Source organism: Rhinolophus ferrumequinum, chromosome 26 (genome assembly GCF_004115265.2).
Source record: "Rhinolophus ferrumequinum isolate MPI-CBG mRhiFer1 chromosome 26, mRhiFer1_v1.p, whole genome shotgun sequence".
Classification (NCBI taxonomy): domain Eukaryota; kingdom Metazoa; phylum Chordata; class Mammalia; order Chiroptera; family Rhinolophidae; genus Rhinolophus; species Rhinolophus ferrumequinum.
In genome coordinates this window covers 813,163-835,301 of record NC_046309.1, presented here as the reverse complement: position 1 = coordinate 835,301, position 22,139 = coordinate 813,163, and the positions used below count along the sequence as shown (strand labels likewise).

Genomic DNA, 22,139 nt, shown 5'->3' with positions numbered 1-22,139 from the left:
CATTCCAAATTTGTGTTTCAGAACTTCATTACTGTCTCCCTTATAGTTTTAAAACATCAAGCTTTGCACATATTTCTGTTAACTTTTCTCTCTTTGTTGGCAGTAACTAACTGCCTTGTACTTGGAACTCATTCTTGCGATCATAGAATGAGACCCTTTTCTGTAAACTGGTGTGGTGACCTGGGCCAGCCCTGGGTCGCCGAAGCCCCCGTGCCCTTGAGCGTTTAGGTAACAAAATACACCATGTCCTTCGCCCTCTGACTGGGGCACTTCCTGAGCTCGTTTATGTGACATGGTCCTTTCCTTCCTCTTCAGGTTATCACCAACCTAGTGAAGATGTTGAAGTCCAGAGATACCAGGAGAAATTTTTGCCCTCCAAATCACTGGCTGTCAGATCAAGAAGACATCAAAGCAGATAAGGTGTTACTGAAAGAGCTTTTCAGTATTTTTCATTAAACAGATTTTTGTTAGCTAGAATAAATCTTTTAAAATTTTTTAATTTATTATTATATAACTAAATATTAACAGAGTCAAAGGTTAAGGAGTTAAACCTTTAAATATTAACTCTTAGGTCACAGAATATATAGCAACACCGTTGACTAAAATGTGCATCCTGGGTTTATTAATTTTATTTTGCTTTTTAACCACAATTATATTGAAGCCTGATGGTTCTTTTTTATGGCTGAAAAAGATTTTGCTTTTATTAGTGTTAATTAACAATATATATTTAGTACATAAAAGAAGTGTTTTCCCTTGATTTTCTAAAGGAACAAAGTTGAATATTATACTACTAAGATTTAGATCTAAAGTAGATTCAATAGTATAATATATCTTTAAAATTTTAAATAATAACAAAGGACTTGAGGTATTTTCATTTTTGTTTGTCAGAAAAAGGCATGATTAGATTAATTTCAAAATCTTCGGGGTGGGGTGGAGGGGAGGGTATAGAAGAAACAAGGTTGCAGAAACCTTAAAGAAAGCAGGAGTGTTGTAGAACGTTTCAGAAGCACTGCTGTGTCCGTACGCTGCTTATGTTTACAGTAAGCACGTGGCTTCTAGCTCTGTGCACTGAGCAGGCTGAGCCACCGGGACAGGTCCGAGACCACTGAGCCCCACCGGGGCCCCGGATGGGGCCTCTCGGCAGCGTTCCCCGAAAAGAAGCGTCATGGCACGATGGTCGGTTCTGGTTCTGAACAAGACAGGTGGGGGGTGCTTGTCGCCGGAGAGCAGGGGAGCCCAGGAGACTTTGTGAGCCGGCCAGGAGTCCGGCAGAGGTGGGCAGTGAGCAGCAGGCAAACGGGCACAGTGGGCCAAACCTCAGATGTGTTTGGTCTGCGGGTTCATGAGACTCCAGGAAAAAGAACCTCATCGGCCGTTTTGTGGGATGCAAAGCAACGATGTCATCATTTTGAATACAGGTTTGGAAAAAAGGAGTCACGCATTTAGCCTGCCTTTCCTTTATTCCTCGAGCTAACCAGGTGGCTGATGACGAGAGAGCCTTCTCAATGTAGACGTATTCCAGCTAATCACACACGCAGAAGGCATTTCCAACCAAATCTCACTATATTCTGCAGGCTCTGATGAAGTAAACAGCCTGAGCGGTGCCCATCAGAGTTCATTTCACGCTGGGTCTGCTGAGACCATGCTTGAGGCCCCAGGAGCAGAGGGACACTGCTGCCTCCCTGCTCCAGAAAGTTTTGCTACAGAAAAAGTGTTGGCTGAACCAAACAGTGCATCTAGTGCATAATTGATTCATGTTATGGCGCAAATTCTTGACCTAATCACTGATTATGACATGTAGTTCACAGACCTGCAGCATCCAAACACACGTGCCTCTTAAGGAAAGAACGTGTACCACCCGGAAGTGTTCTGCCCAAATCTCTGATCTGAATGTGGCAAATCGTCTAGACATAACTACAAGTTGATAGGAAGCGGAGGGGCTAGAAGTGCATGTTCCATAACCCCAAGAGGTGCAACGACCGGTAGTTCAATCCAGATGGTAGGAAATACCACAGGCCACATGTTTCTGCTGCTTCACCAAAAATTACAAGGGCGAAAATAAGGGTTGAGGGGAACTGACAAATTAAAAGAATTTAAGATAAACAGTGTACGTACTACACCAACCTTATTTGGATACTACGTAATTCAAACAAAACAATTTTTAGAAAATTACAGGAAGTGATTATTTGGTAATGGTAAGAAATTGTTAATTTTTAAGCGTGATATGTGTTTCTTTGTAAAGCGATTGTGTCATGATTATTTACTATGTCCAGACAATACACTGTAAAAGTGTGAAAGGACGGCCAGCATAGGACAGAGGACATGAAAGGCCGCCTAAAAGGACATGAGGTCTAAGAGAGGGACGTAGCAAACTCTAGATACATGTAAAGTACCGATGAGTTCCCGTGTGCGTTCCACGAGAAAGTGCTAGCACACAGGCAGCATTAAGCAAAGGCTGTGGTCCCACAGGTCACCCAGCTCTACGTGCCGGCCTCCAGACACGTGTGGCGCTTCCGGCGGATGGGGCGCATAGGCCCCCTGCAGTCTACCCTGGACGGTGAGTCTCGGGCCTTGCACTTCCCTCTCGAGTGTGACTTCCATACTGTGCAACACACCTCCTTCCGTACTGTTCTGTGAGCCTGACACCATGCGCTCTGCAGCCAGCCTCACCTGCCCCAGCCCGCAGCCATGGCTGGCCTTTGTTCCTATAACTTTGCCTTCTCTGGAATGTCTGACATCGGGCCATAGAGTGGATAGCCTTGTGAGTCTGGAAAGGAAAGTAACTGAGGTTTTCAATGTGTCATAGTGGGTCTGGAGTCCCCGCCACTGTCTGTATCTGAGGAAAGACAGCTCGCCATCCTGACAGAACTGCCCTTTGTGGTTCCGTTTGAGGAACGCGTAAAGGTAGGCAATTTAGTCTCTTTATTGATTGGCTGAGAGAGTCTTATTAATATCATTGCAGTGTTAAGAACTAACACCAATGAAAAATCTCAAAAGTTGCTTAGTGCCCAGCTAATTATGTAACTTATATTTTCTCATTAGATTGTAATAGTTGACAATGATTTATAAAAGTGTAATGCAACCAAATATCTGTGCAAACTTGAAATATTTTTTCCTTAGTTGTAACTATTTAAAAGGCTTGTTACACTATTGTTTGCTTATAATGGGAGTATAAAGTTCTTTTTGTCTAGTAAATTATACATTATTTTTGAAAATCCAGGTTCTTTGAAAAGATATGCTCTGTACATTGTTAAAGTTATTTATAAAACACTACTTTTTTATTATGTTAAATAATAATGTTTATGTTAAAAAAACACTAAACTTATTTATAAAACACAAAAAGATGGACAGGTATCTTAATTTCTTGGCTGGTGATTTTTGACTAATGTACAAAAGTCTTCATTTACATTCATCTGTTTCCAAATGTAATTTAAAATGTTTTGTTTGTATTCACCAACTTAGCAAATTTCTGTAAACTACTAGGCTCTATTCTTAGGTCATGGCTTCAAGAGGGGACGTGTTAGGCTTGCCCGTTCTCTTTACTGGATGAACACAAGAATGAGCTCCCTTTAAAGCTCTTAATGTTTCTTCATTAAAACACACGAATACACGTGCATATGTGATCTTGCGTAATTCCTGAGCTCCCTCTGCTGGATTTTTAGTGTCAAAAAATATTACTTGAATTTTATCTTTATGGAGATACCCCAACTAATATTCAGACACTTTACAAAGCTATTTTTCTTCTTCTCTGCACCACCTGGGTTTTTATAAAGGGTTTGCAGAAAAAATACTAAAAATATACTATAGTATGGAATTTTAAAAATTAATATGTAAAATGGGCAAAGGATGCATAAGTATTACATATTTATTGATAAGGCATCAAGTCAGTATTTGATACCTTGGCCTTTAAAACGGTTTCAGAATTTATGGAGATACAAAAGTTAAGATTTAGTTCTAATTAGTTTTTCTTTTGGTTGCTTATGTTTACAACAAAAAGTCTGTTGTCTCAAATAACGTTACAACTTCCCCTGTTTGTTAGATCTTTCAAAGGTTGATTTATGCCGACAAGCAAGAAGTTCAAGGAGATGGTCCATTTTTGGATGGAATTAATGTCACAATAAGAAGAAATTATATTTATGAAGATGCTTATGACAAACTTTCCCCAGAAAATGGTATGTGTAATTCTCTCTGTGTGTATGAATATGGCTGGGAGACGCTGGGGAATTATTTTAGGAAAAGGTAATCATTAACAAATTAGTGTTGGTCGTCTTGTTCAGTAATGACTTTTTAAACTGAAATACAGTAGATCAAATTTAGGAGGTATATATTATCAAATAATATTCCTAAGATTGACAAATAATTATTGCAACACAAGCTTTTTAAATGCTGGGGATTTTTTAAGGCAAGAAAACCCATCCCCTGTACCCCTAAATGTCTGTCTCTGAAATTGAGTTGACAACCTATAATTCTAAAAATGTGGATGGAAAGCCATTTACATTGTGTATTTTGGATATGACTGTTTATGTAAATATTATAAATTGTAAGCCAAATTAAATACATTAAACTAATTGCCATTGCAATCTAAATTTCTTTATAGAAAGATAGTGTGCTTTGATGACAGTGGTATTAGATAAAAGGGAATTCTGTTGTAGCAGTAATTTGGACAGCATTTAGAGGTCAGTGACACATTTTGTCTTATGTTAATATTTGACACTTTGTGTTAAAGTTTTATTGTTATTCATTTATATATTAATAATTTTAATTTCAGAACGTGGAATTTGTGATGTTGCAATAAATCGATGTTAAATCAATGCAGGAGATGAAAAGCGGAAGCTTGGTAGGATCAGGGTCACAGGTGTGGGAGACGGTGGGAGGTTGTCAGGAGTGGAATAATAGTTGCCTTTTTTTCTAGGGGAGCAATTTAATTTTCTTCTAGGGAAGCAAAACCTCTTGTTTCAAATAGGCTGCCATCACAGGTTCCCTCACTGTGCTCAGGTTCCGTGTTCACATTCTTGTTTTTCACATCATTCAGTGTTGTCATTTAATCTGTGCCCGAGCCCTCTGAAGCCAGATACCATGAACTGAGACAGTTTTAAGTCACATCTGCCCACAGGCGGTGCACTCTGCAGTGTACCAGGTCATTCTTGTCCAGGACACTGTGTTTCCAACATGTTGTGCATGAATGAGGCAGAAATCAGGTATTCTGACTCCTAGTCGAACATACTTTTGGAGAAAGCAGTAGTTCTCCCTCCTTTGGGAGCCACAGCGCCCCGTAAATCCGTTGGAGTAACAGCTGTGCTGTGTTGTTGTGTTAGCAGTTCTCACGCGTGTCCCACGTGACCAGCAGCCTCGCGGTCCAGGACAGCACCAATCCTTACCTTCGTCAGCTCATACAGCTGCTGCTCAGGGATGTCTGTTGAGTTTGTGATTGATCTTGGGGAAAGCACAGTAGCTCTAACGAGAGGATCGATTCGCAGACGGTTGGCACAGTGTTCAGAGAAGAGCTGATGTGTACTTGATGGTGGAGGGGGGACTTGAGCCAGGACTCAGGAGAGGGGACATGCCCTACCGGTGTTGTCACAGCGCGCCTGTCCCAGACTCTGCACCTGGTGGACTGAGACTTCTCCAGGCACTGGCGTGTGTGAGCGCTCAGGCCGGCATCAGGCCTGTGCTTCTCAGTGACGGAAAATGACTTCATGCAGACAGCACGCGCAGCTGTAACAAGCCCTGAATTGCCTGGTGTGTCCTTAAGCTTATAAAGTATTCAAAAGTTGATCATACTCCAAATTGTTAAGTGCAGGCTGATAATTTCATTGAGTTTAAAGGATTTGGAAAAAAATCTCATAATATTTTGTTCTAATGTTTGAAATCTTTACAGATGTTCTCTAATTCAGGCCTTATTAATAAGAATTTTTAAACCGTGTGTTAAAATTGTTTGATATTTTGTTAGGCAAATTAATGAAATTAAACATCTCAGAATGTTTAATTTACTTATGGGAAATCGGTCTGAAGGGCTCTGTTGACCGATCGTTTACATATAATCAATCAATATGATTATTTCATGTATCATTTAGTCATTAAAGCAAGTCCACCTTTTGTGTACACTCAGTACCTCACACCCTCTGAGGACAGTTTCCTGCAGTGTGGGTGTCAGCTCCATCAACAAGTGGGTGATGGCTGGGACTCAGAGAAGTTGAGTGACTTCTCTTTGCAGTCAGGAGCTAAGCAAACAGTGACACGGGGCCTGGCACCGTGACCCCCACATGGTCATTGCAGCATTTTCTCCGGTAACAGCGTCGGTTGGTCCTTGATTTCTCCACGTGCAGCAATGATCATACTACTTCTTGGGCCGTTGTAAGGATTACGGTCGTCCGCCACCGTGGGCCCTCGGTGTCATTCACAGTCGTGGGTGCATTCACTGGTACTGGTGTTGAATTTGGCTGTAGCCTTTCCCTCGGGGCCTCAGTCGTGTGTGCTTTGTGTGCTGCTCGGTTATGTTTTCTTTCGTTTCATGGGCAGGGTTTATTACAGTCTTTTCCAGAAGAAGAAATGACACTAGGGTAGAATCGAAGTGATATTTCACTTAGGTTCTTTCTGCAGGAACTTCCTGTGTGAGTAGGTGTTTTAAATGCGTGCTTGGACACAGCAGAGGCACACGCGTAAAAGGCCGCTGGGGGTCTGAGACGCTCTGTGCTGTCAAGTTCTGCTTTTCATGGAGATGAGCTTCCGAGAGCCAGACTCTTGGTCCAGCCGTGAGGGAAGGGGATGTGTCCCTGGGAGACAGTGACCCCCACGTCGAATATGAGTCTCACAGTTTGAACGAGAGGGCTAAAAGATGGACCATGGTTGAGCATTTCCCATTTACACAATTTTTACAAAACCTGCTGCTAACTGCTGACAGTCATCTTGAGAAATATTACAAGTGACAAATCAGTGCCTAGAGTTAGTTCATCCTTAAAACTGGGTACTAAGAGGATATGTGTAAAGGTGAGGAATCCCCAGCTACATTTCTGTGTTGCATCTATAATTATCTGCTTAGATTTCATTTGACATTATATCTAGAACTTGAGATTGAACCTAGTTTGTAATGGTATCAATCAAAATAGTAGCTGCACATAAGTGGAATTTAATCATCAGGGAAAAGCATGTTCTTTGTGTAAATAAGTATAGTTAAATTTCAAAAATCAAAGAGAATGTGTTTTAGTAGAAAAGAGCCTCTGCCTTGCAGCCACTAGACATAACGTTTAAATCCGTTGTTCACACAGGAAGGCACAGGACTCCTCTCTCCTCTCCCACGGAGGCTCTGGAGACGCTGTCGGTCTGTCTCCCAGGCTCGCTCAGTCTCACTGAGGGTGTTGGAGCCCTGCCTTACAGTAGCTCTCACATTCTCGCCCCTCCCCTGAACTTTCTGGAATACCAGCTGATTGTATTGCTTTCTTTTAACCCTTCCCCCTGCCCCACCCCCCACAGAGCCTGACTTAAAGAAGCGGATCCGTGTGCACCTGCTCAACGCGCACGGCCTGGACGAAGCCGGCATCGACGGCGGCGGCATCTTCCGAGAGTTTCTCAATGAGCTGCTGAAGTCGGGGTTCAACCCCAACCAGGGCTTCTTCAAGACGACCAACGAAGGCCTGCTCTACCCCAACCCAGCTGCTCACATGCTTGTGGGGGACTCCTTCGCCAGGCATTACTACTTCCTGGGCAGGATGCTGGGAAAGGTGATGTAGACTGCCCACGACATGGGTCTCAGGCCACGGGGTGTGGGCACTGGCGTGCCTGTGTGGTGCCGACTGTGGCACTGGCGAGCGTGCGTCAAAATTGCTTAAGTGGTTGATGAACCCTGACTAGTATTTTTTACTTCAGAACTACCTTTCCTTGTTATACTTTGTGTGCATGGTAGTTACATGCGTAAAAATCATTGGTGTGGTCTAGAAAACAGAAAACCTGCCATAAATTAAGTTTAGGGAAGTCTTACAGTAGTTGTCTGCTGGCATCGGTGTATGTACTGTAAACAGTTTGCTCCCGGTGTTCTGAGTGTTCAGAGTGATTCTTTGAAAGTTCTGTACAATTTTAAAGTGCTATGAGGTGGAAGATCAGAGTTGTTCAATATGGTTTTTGTTACATTTGTATGCAAATTCTGTGAAAATTGCCCATTTAAAGGTGGTATTATGATAATGCTCTAGCAACCAAAGAGCTCTCTACCTGCCGACCTTTATTGTAAGTGAAAGGAGAACGACATTACCTGGTGGAAACTTCCTACTTCATGTTGAAACTTGCAAAACCCTCCCGCCCGTAAAGTCAGAACAAGATAAGGACACCCAGTGACACCAGCCCGTCCGTCATTGGACGGGGTCAGTGTGAGCCTGCCTTCCACCCTTCCAGGCTGCTGTACCACACACCGCAGACCCGGCACTTGTAAGCAACAGACACTGATTTCTCACAGTTCTGGAGGCTGGAAGTCCACGGTCAAGGCACCCCCAGGGTCGGTTCTAGTGAGGACCCACTTTCTGGTGCATAACTGGCACCTTCTCACCGTGTCCACACAGGTGGAAGGGGTCAGGAGGCCTGTGGGGGCTCTTCTGTGGGCTCTTGCCCCGTCGTGGGGCTGCACCCTCATGACCTCATGCCGTCCCGGAGGCTCCGCCTCCTGACTCCGTCCTGGGGGTTAGGATTCAGCCTGTGAATGTTGGGGACACAAACTCAGAGCACAGCACAGCCTGTGGGTGTGTCATTGTGGGGAGAGTAGGTGTGACCTCATGTCAGTCAGAAGTGGCCGACTGCTTCCCCACAGGTCAGGTCCAGTCCAAAGAAGCAGTGTTTTTCCTTTCTAATTGATTACTAACAGTTTAGTAATGGGGGACATTTATACACAAGGTTCTACTTTTGGGTTAGTTTATTTTATTGTGTTTGCTTCCTTGCACTTTAAATAAATTTGGTGTTGATAATTGCTAATCCTAGCAGGATGTGCTTGGCAAATACCCCAGTAAAGTCAGTAGTTGAAAGTTATGCCTAAGCTGTTCTAAGTGAGGCAGAAAATCATCTAGGTCATTCCCGTGGGAAATCGGAAATTAACGATTCCTGGTTTTTCTTTGAATGGATGAATTTATTCCACTAGTCGTGACAGTATGACAGAAAGTGTGCTGTGTTTGTGGGAGTGTGCGAGGACTCCCCAGTATTCACACTCACCACCGAGTACTCACTGGAATGACAGCGAGAAAGTTTCCCCCGCGTTTGCTGTCTGAGTCAGAAGCCCTTTGTAATATCTTGCAAGTCGAGGGGGAAGGAGAACGCGCTGAGGTCAAAACTCAGTGTTTCCTGCTGGCTCGCCTTGTCCCCTCGTCACCGATGCCCTTCCAGGCTCCTGGTGGCGGCTTCTGCCAGGCACCCGGGGCCAGTTCAGACGGCATCTTCCTCGTTTGTTTTCACTAACGGATGTTTCTGCAGTGTAGAGGAGAGCTGTAACTTCCATCAGAATCTGGAAAATACTGTGTAGTGCACACAGCATGCCCACTAATAAGATGTTATTAAATAAAGTCGCGGTTTATGTTACCCAAGAATCCTCGGTGTATTGTTACGTAGAGAGGTAAATGTTTTTCGTGGTATTTTGGGGCAATTTGTTACGGTTTTTGGATAGCCTAGGAATATATTTTTATTTCCCCCGTTTAAAACAGTGGAATAGGAAAGCCTGGTATTTAGTATTTACTGTCCAACGTGTTTTAGAGACAGTTGGATTGTAATCAGTATGGCATCTGTGAGTCAGAGGTGTCATCGCAGGTGACAGACACTGGAACGGGGAGCCACCAACCACAGCCTCTGGCCGGGGCCGCCCACCAGTATTCTTGTTTTTAAAAGGTTTTACTGGAATGCAGTGCGGCCTGCTCACGGGTGGCCTGTGGTGGTGGCTTTCCCTCCACGGCAGAGTCGGACAATGCCTCCCGGGTGCGGTTGGGGCCTGTGGAGGACGTGCTTGCCGACCCTGCATCCAGCTCAGCCCCAGCCAGAGCGTAAGGGCCTCTGTAGTCCATGATGAAAAGTCTGGTCTTCACCCTGTGGGACGTGGAAAACCTTTGTGTTTGGCAAATGGCTGAGATGACAGACTTACTACATTCGTATGGAGACAGGGTGGTTTCCTTGAGGGGAGTGGATTTCAGAGGCTAGGACAGGAATCTAGTTCTGAAGAATGGTGGCCTGGATTACGTGGTGTTGTGCTGGAAGGACAAGGAAGCTAAGGACTAAAAAGTGACGGCTGGATTTATCGGGTAGTTTTTCTTCCCTTGATTTTTCCCTTCTAACAGCTTTATTGAGATACAATTCCCCTACCGTGCAGTTCTCGCATCTCAGGTAGTTGCATATATGCAGAGTTGTGTGGCCATCCCCGCGTTCCAGTAGCCATTCACAGTTACTCCTCGTTCCTTCCCCCAGACCCTAGGCCACTGCTCATCTACTCTGGGTCTGCGGAGAGCATCCTGTTCTGGGCATTTCTGTCAATAGGTGGCCTTTGTGACTGGCTCTGTCAGCACATTTTCCAAGGAGTATCCAAGTTGTAACGTCAGCAATTCATTCCTTTCTATTGCCATGTAATAGACCCTATCTGGTGACCACATTTATGTATCCATTCATCAGTTGCTGGACCTGGGGGTGTGCCTGCGGTGGTTTTAGTGAAGGGGTGTGACAAAATGAGTGTCCTTTGCGCTGAGGGAGAGACATGGCAGGATAAACATGGAAAGGAGGCCTTTTCAGAAGGCTGGGCTGTGAAGGGGAGGGGATCCCTAGAAAAAGAACAAGTTCCAGAGAAGAATGGGTAGGTGGGTTGGTCTGTTTTCAAAGATGGGGGAGCTTTGTGCAGGTGGAAGTTCCATGATAAAGAACCAGATACGAGGGATGGGTTAAGATACTGGGAAGACACAGCAAAGAAGGTACGAGCCGCACGGCCGGAGAGCTTCTGGTGATGGTGAAATGTTCTCCAGCTGGCGGGCTGGGGCAAGCAGTCACATTTGTCATGGAGCTGTCAGCAGCCTCTCGTGGCTCCACAGCACGCGTGGGGGTGGGGGTGGGGTGGCCCCAGGCCTGTGTGTGCAGGCGGCTGAGTGAGGACAGTCAGAAGGTGGGCTGTTACCTTGGGGAGGGGGAGGTTCAGCCCTCAGGGCTTTGCTAGAGCGACCTGAGTAGAGGCCATGTGTGGAGGAAGATCAAAGAAGATGGGAATCTTCGGAGGGAAGGTGGAGTGTGAAAGGCTGCTGTGAACTCAGGAGGGGTAGGAGCTGGGAGGGACATGATGTGCCCCCTGCAGTGACAGTGGGCCCAAATGGGAAATGGAATGTGGGCTGTGTGCACAGGCTGAGTGTTCGGGGTTCTGATGAGTAAGCCTGATCGTTGTAACTACATAGTTAAGAGAGTAATGTTGCTGTTGGTTCACTTTCTGTAAGAATTACTCAGAACTAGTCATTTTCAACTTTATAATAAATTCCTTCATCTATTGCGTTTGTAGTTCTCGGTGGTCCACACTAAGCAGACCTGCCACTGCCCGTCTTGCAGCATAGTGTCTGGAGTTGCCCATCTGAAAAGCAGCTTAATTCAAAATCAGTATCTGCAAAGCAGATTGTGCTCTTTGTGACTTTTTTTTTAAGTAACAGTTTTTTTGAAATAAAAATAGTGAGGTAACATCTCTCCGTCATTGGTCCCTTGTGTCTCAGCTCAGCTCATCTCCCTCTGGAGGATGTAAGTTTCATGACTCATTATGTGAAAATCTTTGAAATTTGATGTGCCATAGTTCTTTCCGTTAAGATGAGCCCAAGAACTTGCTAAACCAATAGTAATACACTTAAAAATATTAATGAAAGTGAGCTCGTATTTTGCTAGACTAACCTGAAATTCTCCCTAAATTTGGTGGTTCTCACACAGTGCAGTAACAGGCAACAAATAGAGTAATTATATTTGCATGAACTAAAATCTTATTAAAATTTTACGTCCTTTTTCCTTCCCGGATGTGTACATTGGCCAAGCTTGATCGCTAGGGAGACAAGGTGGTCGGATAACGCTGGTTCACCGATGTTTCCGGGCTGGCTTACATTTGTGTAAGTGGTGAGTGACTCGTCTTACTCGTCTACGTGGGAATATGCGTCTCTGTAAACCAGGTTCCAGGGATGAGAATTTGGGGTCTAAGCCTTTGTCCCAACAATGAAGTTCATGTAAATTGCATCTCAGTAAAAGCCCTTTAAAATAGTGACGTCTAGACGAAACCAGTATTTTCAAGCTAGAGTTCCTGGAGGGTGGTAGTTAGCTTAGGTCCACACGTTGAAGACTTTTATAATGTTCCGCATGGAGATCCCTAAGGGAGCATTAGTTTCTAAAACAGCTAATGATCATTTGATTACAAATGGTTAAACTTTGTACCAACATGTTAAAAATTGCCCAGGTCTAAGCGAGTGTAATAGTGTAGTACTAATAGTGTGGTATCTCAGCATTAAATCTCTACAGGAAGAAATTGTATATTGATTGATTATGATATTTATTGGGTCATAATGTATTTAAATTTTCTTTAATGCATATGTTAGTGATTGTTTACTGTGATGAAGTGCAAAGAGGTCCTCAAGAGCAGTCCTACGTAGGAAGAATTACTCCGTGTCACTGGTCACTTCTCAATTAAAAGTTCCATTAGCAGATGATTCCTGCTTCTGGTGTGGGTCGTGATTGCATTTTATCGCCTGTAAATCAGGCTTCAGACGGGGAATAAATAAACAGCTCACTGTGGTAATGTCATCTTGAATTTTTTTTTACAAATAGAAGCACCTAGGTCCATTTAAGCCAATTAAGTTCAGAATATTTATTGAAGGAAATCTTTTATCATATTTGAATTCTGTTTGAAAATGGCTTTTTTTTTTCTTGCTTTACAATATTGATTTAATTGGAACAGAATGCCTATAAATCAGATTATTTGATAATATCTTGGTCATATATTTCAAACTTTTAATTAGCAGATTGTGAAGTGTCAGCATAGTTTATAATTTTGTATTTTAGTAGAATTCAGTGTGCCCTTAATATATCATACAGTGCAATGTTGGCAGTTAACAGTTGGTCCTGAGAGTTTTGAGAGTGGGAAAATTTATTCTCCTATATCATTAGAGTCCTTTTTTAAAATGTTCACTGAATTTGCTGAGGCTTTGAAACTAGGTGGAGGTGAATACTAGTAATTAAAGTTACCTTGGCCTTTGAATGGCAAAGCTCCTTTGTTACTGTTGCTTGTTTTGAACTCTCAGACTCATCCACGGTCTGTCTGATTGTCATCAGACTAAGTGCTGTGATCTCTAAAGTTAACATGTCTTTTCCCTAGATTTTTTAAACATAACATTCAGCAAATAGTTGATTATTCTATGCTGAACAAAAGCCTTCCAATCAACGTTAAGACTTTTTTACTTTGATGTCAGCAAATTTCACATGCGTGCTTTCTCTGAATCTCCCAGTTATGGACGATTCCTTATCAGTTTGCTCTGATTCACTGACAGCTTTTTTGGAAGCAGAAAAATGAAAGATCATTATTTATAAATGATCACTTTATTTGAATCTTACCCTCCGGAGAACTGTGCCTGCTTTTGTAGCATTCTAATAATCAACGATTTGTATTCTTTTTCATGAAAAACAAAGCATTCGCAGATCTGGAGATGATTTTTCTTGTCACTGAAGGTCATGGTTTTCTATGTAGTTCATTTTATTTTTTCAAAATTAAACATGAAATAAGAATGGTTTAGATTGGACAGTGAAAGTGACAGCAGCAGTCCAGAATGCAGTTCATTCCAGCTCCTAAAAATATTACAGTTTTAACCACTCCGAGAGCCACCAAGATTTGTTCTGCTCCTGGATAAAGCAGGTCTTGTTTACTCATGAGATGTCCCTTCTCACGGTTTTTAAGCTCTCCCAGATAACTAACTGAACGGGTCAGTCCAGAGGCCATCTCCTTTTCCTGGCCGTGTTCAGTTGTCACCGTGACAGTGAGAAACGCCCTCTTGCTGCGCCTGCTGCGTCTCTTGGGCCTTTGTGCACTAAGGGCAGTGAGTGTCTAAAACTCAAATACCGCTCATTTAAATCCTGTAAACATTTAAATACGTATTTAAAATTAGTACATTGAACTTGATGCAAAGCAAGCCAAGTGAAGCTACAGATTGTTACTCTTGCTGCTGACAATCTAAAACTGTGATCAGTTTGTTTGGGGCCAGAGCATGTGGTTGAGCTCAGGCCCTTGAGTGACACAGACCAGTCTGGGGGGTCCCGGCTCCAGCCACTGGGACCCTGGCAGCAGCGTGCGGGGTCTGCATGATGTCTAACAGGTCTCCTGGGTGCCTCTGGTGGTGTGAACCCCTTAGGTGGCAGCAGGGACTGGAGCAGGAGACTGGTGGAGGGGTCCCAGGCATTCGGGTTGAGTGAGCGTGGAGTCTCCTTCCTGCAAGGTAGTGCTGGAGAGGAGTAGTCGGGGCCAAGAGGATTTGCAGGCGAGGGGATGTTGGGGTGCGAGAGGACTGCATGGGTTTTGTTGTGAGAACTAGGAGGGGCAGGTTTGGGGGTGCTGCTGAAATGTTTGCTGCTCCTTCAGTCCGAGCTGTCTGTCAGACGTTCACATAGAGAATGAGGTGGCGCTTGAGTGAGGGGCCAGGTCTGGGCTGAAGCGTCCCCTTCACATCGTACTTGAGGTGACACTGGCTGCTGTCACCCAGGTAGTGAGTGCAGCGAGGGAGAAGGACGGACTGAGCACTGTGTCCCAGCCGTTTCTGCACCCAGAGCTCGGAGGAGGATGTCAGCCGGGGAAGTTGAGGAGAAGCAGCTGCGAAGGGAGAGGAAACCAGGACACTGTGATGTTGTGAAGCCAAATACGGACTGTTTCAGGGCAGAGAGTGATGAGGCATGTTAGACAGATAAGGATGGAGAGGTGACTGTCATTTAGCAGGAGGGGGACAGGCAGCTTTCAGGGGCCGTGGGGGCCAAAGCCTCAGCGCATGGGCTGAGAAGAATGGGAGCAGAAGCTTCCACAAGTATCTGACGATGTGCGGTGTCCTGTGCTCGGTGTAGCCCCACAGAAATAGGCACCTGGGGAAGCATGTAACACCATACATACCACCCCCCGCGCCCTCACCACTACATTGGGGGGCAGTCGTGTGAGCTGCTGAGTGAACAGACTGCAGTTTTCCTGGCAGTGTGGGGGGTGGCACAGGCCTGACGTTGAGTGGGAGAGGCCAGAAACGGTGCCTTCTGCAGGCCCCCATGAACATTAAGTTCACGAGCAGGCACAACTGCCATGTCGGTGGACATCAGTGACTGTCACTGGTGAACGCTTTTGGTCATGAAGATGTAAGTTCTTCACGGCATTGTTGGTGGGCAGAGCGGGAGGAGCAGACCAATTTCTTCTCCCTTGTGGAGCCTGAACTGGGACCCATGGAGCTCGCAGGAGACAGGAGAGAAGGATCAGCTCGCAGCTGGCAGCTGTTGTGCACGTGCTGTGGGCTGATTTCTGGATAGCCAACAAGGAAAAAGGGACAGGAGAAGTGGGCTTGTGTCTCCACCACCCCAGCACCCCCTACAGATTTTTGTGAAAGAACTGTTGAAAAAGAAAGCTGTCACACCGTGAGGGTGCATGATCCCCTGCAGTGGACAAGTGAACGGCGCCCCTCCCGAGAGCTGCCATGCAGAGCTGGGGGTGGCCGCAGTCGCAGTCGTGGTTCAGGGGAGGCAGCGTGCATGGGAGGGGTCTGGGACATGCGCACTGGGTCTCAGCGGGGGAGGGGACGCACCCTCAGCCTGTCCGTGGTGCCTTTTCCTGACTTACCACCCAGCACACCCTGCTCCGCCCCTCCAGTGGACACGTGCTGATTTATGAATGAACAGCGTCCATTTCAGCTCCGTCGTGTTTAAAGAAACACTGCAGGGCGCCCGAGTGAGCTCAGCATTTGGTTGTGTCGGGGAGGAGGGTGGAGGACCTGGCCCGTGCACAGGAGCCCCTGGGGGTCCTGCATGGTGTGGGCGCATGCGAAATACAGTTCCTCACGTGGAAGACATGGGACTGTGCAGATGGGGGTAGAGGAGTGACTAGTGTGGGAGGGTGTCGGTGTAGGGTTGTGACGGCCCAGGATTGACAATGGGTCTTGACATTTTTGTACTTTTGTATAACCAGAAATGTCCCAAAAGAGAAGAAGTGTTTTCTTTGCAAACAAATTCATGGATGCAGAATTCCAGTGGGTGGTGTGGTTTCCCAGCACACAGCTGGCACTTTCTAAGTGTTTGTTAGATGCTCGGGCGCTATATGCTGTGTGTAGACTCATGCATTAAAGATGAGGTGTGCTCGCTTCAGCAGCACGTATACTAAAAAATGAGGTGTGTTCCCTGCCCTCAGGAGCTTCCAGCCGTAGAAATCGGTGGTAGTCCCGGTCAGACCACATTGTCAGCTCTTGGGTATTAACTCTGAAGCACATCTACTGCGTTTACCCGAAAATAAGATCCAGCCGGACCATCAGCTCTAATGCATCTTTTGGAGCAAAAATTAATATTAGATCCAGTATCATATTATACCGGTATCATATCATATCATATATCATACCTGGTCTTATGTTATATTAAAATAAGACCGGGTCTTCTATTAATTTTTGCTCCAAAAGACGCATTATTGCTGATGGTCTGGCTAGGTCTTATTTTCGGGGGAAATGAGGTAAGAAGTTAAGTAGCGTATCATCGTCAGCATGCTGCCTTAAACTGCAGTACTAGCTAGCATGGGCCGAAATAATTAGTTACCATCTGCTTCTCAATAGGACGGCTTTGGAAAAGGACACCTGATATAGTTTTTAGATTAAGTTATAACTGTTCACTTTAGAGCCGCCTGAAGATTGATAAAGATGCATTTGGAAAGCATTATTTTTTTATTGATTCTTAATGTAGTAAATTACTGAAGTGACTGGGCAGCGGACAGAAATGGCCTGTGGTGTGGTCGGCATTCGAGCTCCTGAGAGCGCCACGGCTCGCAGTAATTGCACGGCCACTGTGCTCACTTCCATTAAAAGGCTTCTACTATAATTAATCCTTTTTATTTCACATCACGTTGGCACAATTTCTAGCTATAAACACTCATAAAAGACAGACAGTTGAAAAATCCGTTACAGGTTTTTGCCATATACCTATGGCTACTTTTTGTGACAAGTTATTGAGACGCTTCTAGGAACAAGAGTGGTGCAGCTGGCTGCGAATTAAGCCAATGTGAAAAACGCTAAGTGGATTATTTTGCATAAAAAATAGGCAGTTTTTGAAGTAGTATAATTAACCTGTGTTTAGAGAATACCTTGATTTATGCTTACATTTGTATCTTGGTTGCATACATTATGGAAATTTAATTTATAATCCATTTAGCTGATGCAGCCATAGTTTTTAGTGCCATCATTTATTAGTGCTTGTATATTAAATGCTCTGAAGGTTTACAGCTGCCTTACGTAAAAAATTATACCTATGCATTTGCATTTTATGAGTCACAGTGGGATTTCTGTTTAAAATTCAGGTAGCTCTGATCTATTTAACGAATTTCTCTGGTTTATTGTTACTAATGCAGAAATGGCAAACAATGACCTTACATATTGAACATGAAGTGATTTACACTCCAGTTTACTTTAAAGTCCACTGTACAAATGAGGCTTTTCCTCAGCACCTGGAATCAATGTTGCCGTCTTTGCAGAACGTTCTCCTTGGCTCTGAAGCCATCATTCATTCAGGAGTAATGTGGCCGGTAAGTGCCCCGGTTAGCAGTGTTGGCCATTCCTAGCCCCACGCAAACCAGCCTTCCAAAACAGCTTTCTTTACGTCACCGGTAGGTTACTTAAGTGCTGGTCGCAGTTTATTATTCAATCTCTCGTTAAGAAGTCCTTTTTGCCATCTTTTCAGAATTAATGGGGAAAGCATTAGTCTTCAGATCAGAAATAAAAGCACAGGGACATAAAGCCTCGGTTCCCTGCATTCTCAGGGGAAATGTGGAGAACACGGTGGACGCCTGTCACCAGAGCTTTTCCGCCACAGTCGCCTTTCTGGTTTCCTCCATTTGTATTAGTGGGTGAAACTTTGAAATGTAGGTCTGAAGGGGTATTTCAGTGTTCTCTAGTTTGGGGGAGGAAAGGAAAAGCATTCTTGAGTGTGTAAATTTGGTGTTTGTTTAAGGATCGTGACTTTATGGACGGCCACATGTAAAACAGTTGGTTAAATACTGCAGCTGTGCTGGAAGCTATGACTAAGGAAAGGGTTCGCTCCCACCAAGGTGAACAGTGGTGTCGGCTAAACTTGTTTTCTTTGCTGGAAGGTGGGAGGAGCTGAGTTCCAGCTCTTCTGTGTGTTAGTTCACACACAACTGTCTCGTTGAACCCTCGTTTCACATGTAGTGTGGATGGACGTGGTCGCGTCAGCAGCCTCCTGGAAGAACGACTCCTGCAGCACTTACAGCTTCGTGCTGGGGATGGCCCTTAGGCGAAAGTTTATTTTTATTGGGGTTTTCTAGGTGTGGTGTGATAGCGCCCGAGTCTTAAAGCAGTGGCCTAGAGGTCTGAATGTACCACAGAGCTTGTAGCAGGGGTTTCAGAGGTGGGGTTCGTCCAGCCCTGGCCCTCTCTGTCTCACGCTGGGTCACAGGCTGCCCCCAGACAGAGAAATGTTCACGGTCACCTGAGTTTGAGACTGCCTCCAGCTGTCCGTTTACCGAGTTGGGGGTGTAGCACCATTTCTCCTCTCACCTGGGAAGGTGGGGAGCATGGCAGAGGAATCTGGTAAATACGGATCTCAACAAAAACGACCTCTGTAGAGGAAACCCAGGTTGCCCCTAACTCCCAGGTAAGAGTCACGCGTACCGTGTTTCCCTGAAAATAAGACCTAGTTAGACAATCAGCTCTAATGCGTTTTTTGGAGCAAAAATTAATATAAGACCCAGTCTTATTTTCCTGTAAGACCAAGTATAATAATAATATAATATAATATAATACCACGTCTTACATTAATTTTTGCTCCAAAAGACACATGAGAGCTGATGGTCCGGCTAGGTCTTAATTTCGGGGAAACACGGTACTTTACCACCGGTGGCTTTGCACATGGGCCAGGTGGAGGTGAGGGAGCCAGTGCCCACTGCTTAGCCTGGCGCCCAGCACAGAGCAGCCACGCAGTAAGTGAGAACTGTGGTTTTCAGGAGCACATTTGCCAGGGAGCGTTGGTGCTGACACCCCATCAGCCCTGTTAGAAGCACATCAGAATGCCTCTGGAGGCTCTGCAGTGCCTTGCTGGTTCTCGTGCATCTCACAGCCTCAGACCATAGGTGGGTGCTGGGAGGCTTCCAGACGCTCCTCCCCCGTCCTCTGCTAGAGTGTCTGTGAGGTCGGTACAGTATTACCCAGTGCCACCCCGCTGCGCCAACCAGAACTCCAAAATGACAAAGACTGCCGTGCTAATCATTGGTGAGCTGCATTGTGGGTCTTGGTGGCAGAATCATTGCATTTTGGAAAACAGTCGGGTGACCCAATCCACTGTCAGCAGACCTTAAGTATCACTAACGAGAAATGAGAGCAGAGATCCACAGAAAGGCTCACACGTGACGTCATAGCAGCTGTATTTATCGTAGCGCCAACTGAAAACAACCCATGTGTCTATTACCAGGCAAATACGTATGTATTTATTACACAGCGATAAATTAAAGAGCAAACAGTAACATAGATGAATCTCAAAAACACTATGTTGTGAGAAGACATACAAAAGAATACATACTGTATAATCCCATTTATGAAGGGCTAGAACTGGTAAAACTTAGGGTGGTGGTAACAAAATGGAGGTTGCAGGGGTTGGTAGGGGTGTGTTGCCTGAAGGGGCTGAGGGAACTCTGGATTTGTGGAAGGGGCGTAAGTGTTTTTATCCTGATCTGACAGGTCGTTACACAGGTATAATCGAATATGACAATTCAATCTGTACTTGTAGGTTGCACGTTTTCTCTTACTATATGGAAATTACACTTTCAGTACATGCGAAGGGCATTGCACATTGCAACCCTCAGGCATAAAGGGAGGCAGTAACGGCATTGGTCTGGGCCTCAGGAAATCTGGGTTTGGTGTCAGTCTTGCTACCTCCCAACTCCTGATAGCTACACAAGCCTCTCAGTTCTCAGGCCCAGGTCCATTTTAGGACGGGGGTTGGCACACCTCGGCCTGTGGGCCACACCCAGCTTGCCACCTATTTTTGTGTGGACAGTCTGCTAAGAATGCTTTTTCCATTTGCTGGTTGAAAAAACAAATTTTAAAGAACAGTAATATTTCTTAAGTTGGAAATTACGTGAATTGCCACTTAGCACACAGCTGCCCTCACTCGCCATGCACTGCACTCCCTTTGTGCAGCCAAAGCAGAGTGGGGGTGACCGAGGCCGTCTGGCCTGCTGTCATGGGCTGTATCGTGACCCCCAAAAGATATGCTCGAGTCCTAATACCCCACGCCTGTGAACGTACCTTATTTGGAAATGAGTCTTTGCGTGTGTCGTCAGGTTCAGATGGGTTAGAGTAGGTCCCCGAATCCAGTGACTGGCGTCTTTATGAGAGAGGAGACGGAGATTCAGACACAGAGCAGAGACACAAGGGGAAGGCAGCCACGTGGGAGGGATGTGGCTGCCAGTCCAGCTCCACCACGGACTCCGGCAACGCCAGAGGCCAAACGAGGCAAGGAGGGAGCCTTCCCCTGAGCCTTCAGAGAGAGCTCGGCCCTGAGACACGTGATTCCGGACCTCCAGCCTCCAGACCGGGGAGGCAGTAAGATCCCGTTTGCTTTGAGCCATTCAGTTAGTGCAGCAGCCTGGGATACGGATGCACCTGCAAAGCCATTTGCAGAAAATGCTTGTCAACCTCTCGTACCTGGAGGATGTGGCCCCTTCACATCTCACTGGGGTTAACACTCTAATTTCAGCCCCAGAATTCTTTGGTAGTCTCTTCTAGAGTTTTCAACATACTGAATGCATGAACTGAATCCTTACCTTTGGCCCATGGTAAACGCTCACCAAATACCAGCTCCCGCCATCCTTTCGTTTTATGGAGGGAAAGTGTGTACTCTCTTAGGGCTGCTAGCTATCCGTTTGCACAGGCACCGCCTCTTTCAGGAAGTATGAAGAAGATGCCTGCCTGTGAGATGCTGATTGACCCTGGTCCTTGCTCTCCTCTCAGGCCCTCTACGAGAACATGCTGGTAGAGCTGCCCTTTGCTGGGTTCTTCCTGTCCAAGTTGCTGGGAACCAGCGCCGACGTGGACATCCATCACCTAGCTTCCTTAGATCCGGAAGTGTATAAGAATTTGCTTTTTCTCAAGAGCTATGAAGGCGACGTGGAGGAGCTGGGCCTGAACTTCACCGTGGTGAACAATGAGCTCGGGGAGGCACAGGTAAGCCTGACACCCAGCTTCCGTCCACGTGGTAGGCGGCAGCTCACCCACCTGTGTTTCCTTCTGTATAGAATCATCCACTTTATATTGTTTGAGCTTGTGCACATTTTAGTTGGAAGAGTCACAGTGGCTGATGGTTCGAGAGGGAGACTTGAAGGGCCTGGAACACTTTGCCCACCTCAGACTCACAGGTGGGCGAGCACGGCTCTGCCCTGTGGGTGATAGGCTCTGCCCCCTCCGTGATGGGCTCCACCCCCTCGGCAATGGGTTCCGCCCCCTTGGTGATGGGTGGTCCTGCACGCTGACTGGACGGTTAATGAAGCCTTGTTTTCTGTCTCGCTCATGGTTAGGGTTCCAACAGCAGCCCTGGGGAGTTACTCTCCCTCGGTGCTCGTCCACTCACTGCACCTTGCTGCTGTAATGCAGGTTGTTGCCAGGATGTTTTTTCTGATCTTCATTGTACATCTGGTTGCTCTTCATATTTTTATCCTTTATTTTTAAAAAGCGTATATTAGAGACTCAAACTAATTTTTTAAATAACAGCTTTCTTGAGCTACAAGTCACACACCACATAAACCACCAGTGTAGTTTAGTATATCCATAGAACCGTGCGCCATCACCGACATCTATGTGTAGGATATTTTGTCACCCCAGAGAGACTGTGCCCATTGGCGGGTCACTGCCACCTCCAGTCAAGGCCAGCACGTTTTACTTAATGGGATTCTCACAGCACGT

The 22,139-nt window shown here is 45.5% G+C and overlaps 1 protein-coding gene across 2 annotated transcripts in view; it reads left to right on the top strand.

The window, feature by feature from the left end:
* UBE3C (ubiquitin protein ligase E3C) overlaps positions 1-22,139 on the top strand; it is an 83,255-nt gene that overhangs the window by 46,322 nt on the left and 14,794 nt on the right. For both annotated transcript variants that reach the window (XM_033098803.1, XM_033098804.1), the window contains exons 14-19: positions 316-420; positions 2,470-2,557; positions 2,807-2,904; positions 4,040-4,172; positions 7,471-7,718; positions 21,192-21,404. In XM_033098803.1, the coding sequence (XP_032954694.1) occupies positions 316-420; positions 2,470-2,557; positions 2,807-2,904; positions 4,040-4,172; positions 7,471-7,718; positions 21,192-21,404 (885 nt within the window). The remainder of the gene's footprint in view (positions 1-315; positions 421-2,469; positions 2,558-2,806; positions 2,905-4,039; positions 4,173-7,470; positions 7,719-21,191; positions 21,405-22,139) is intronic.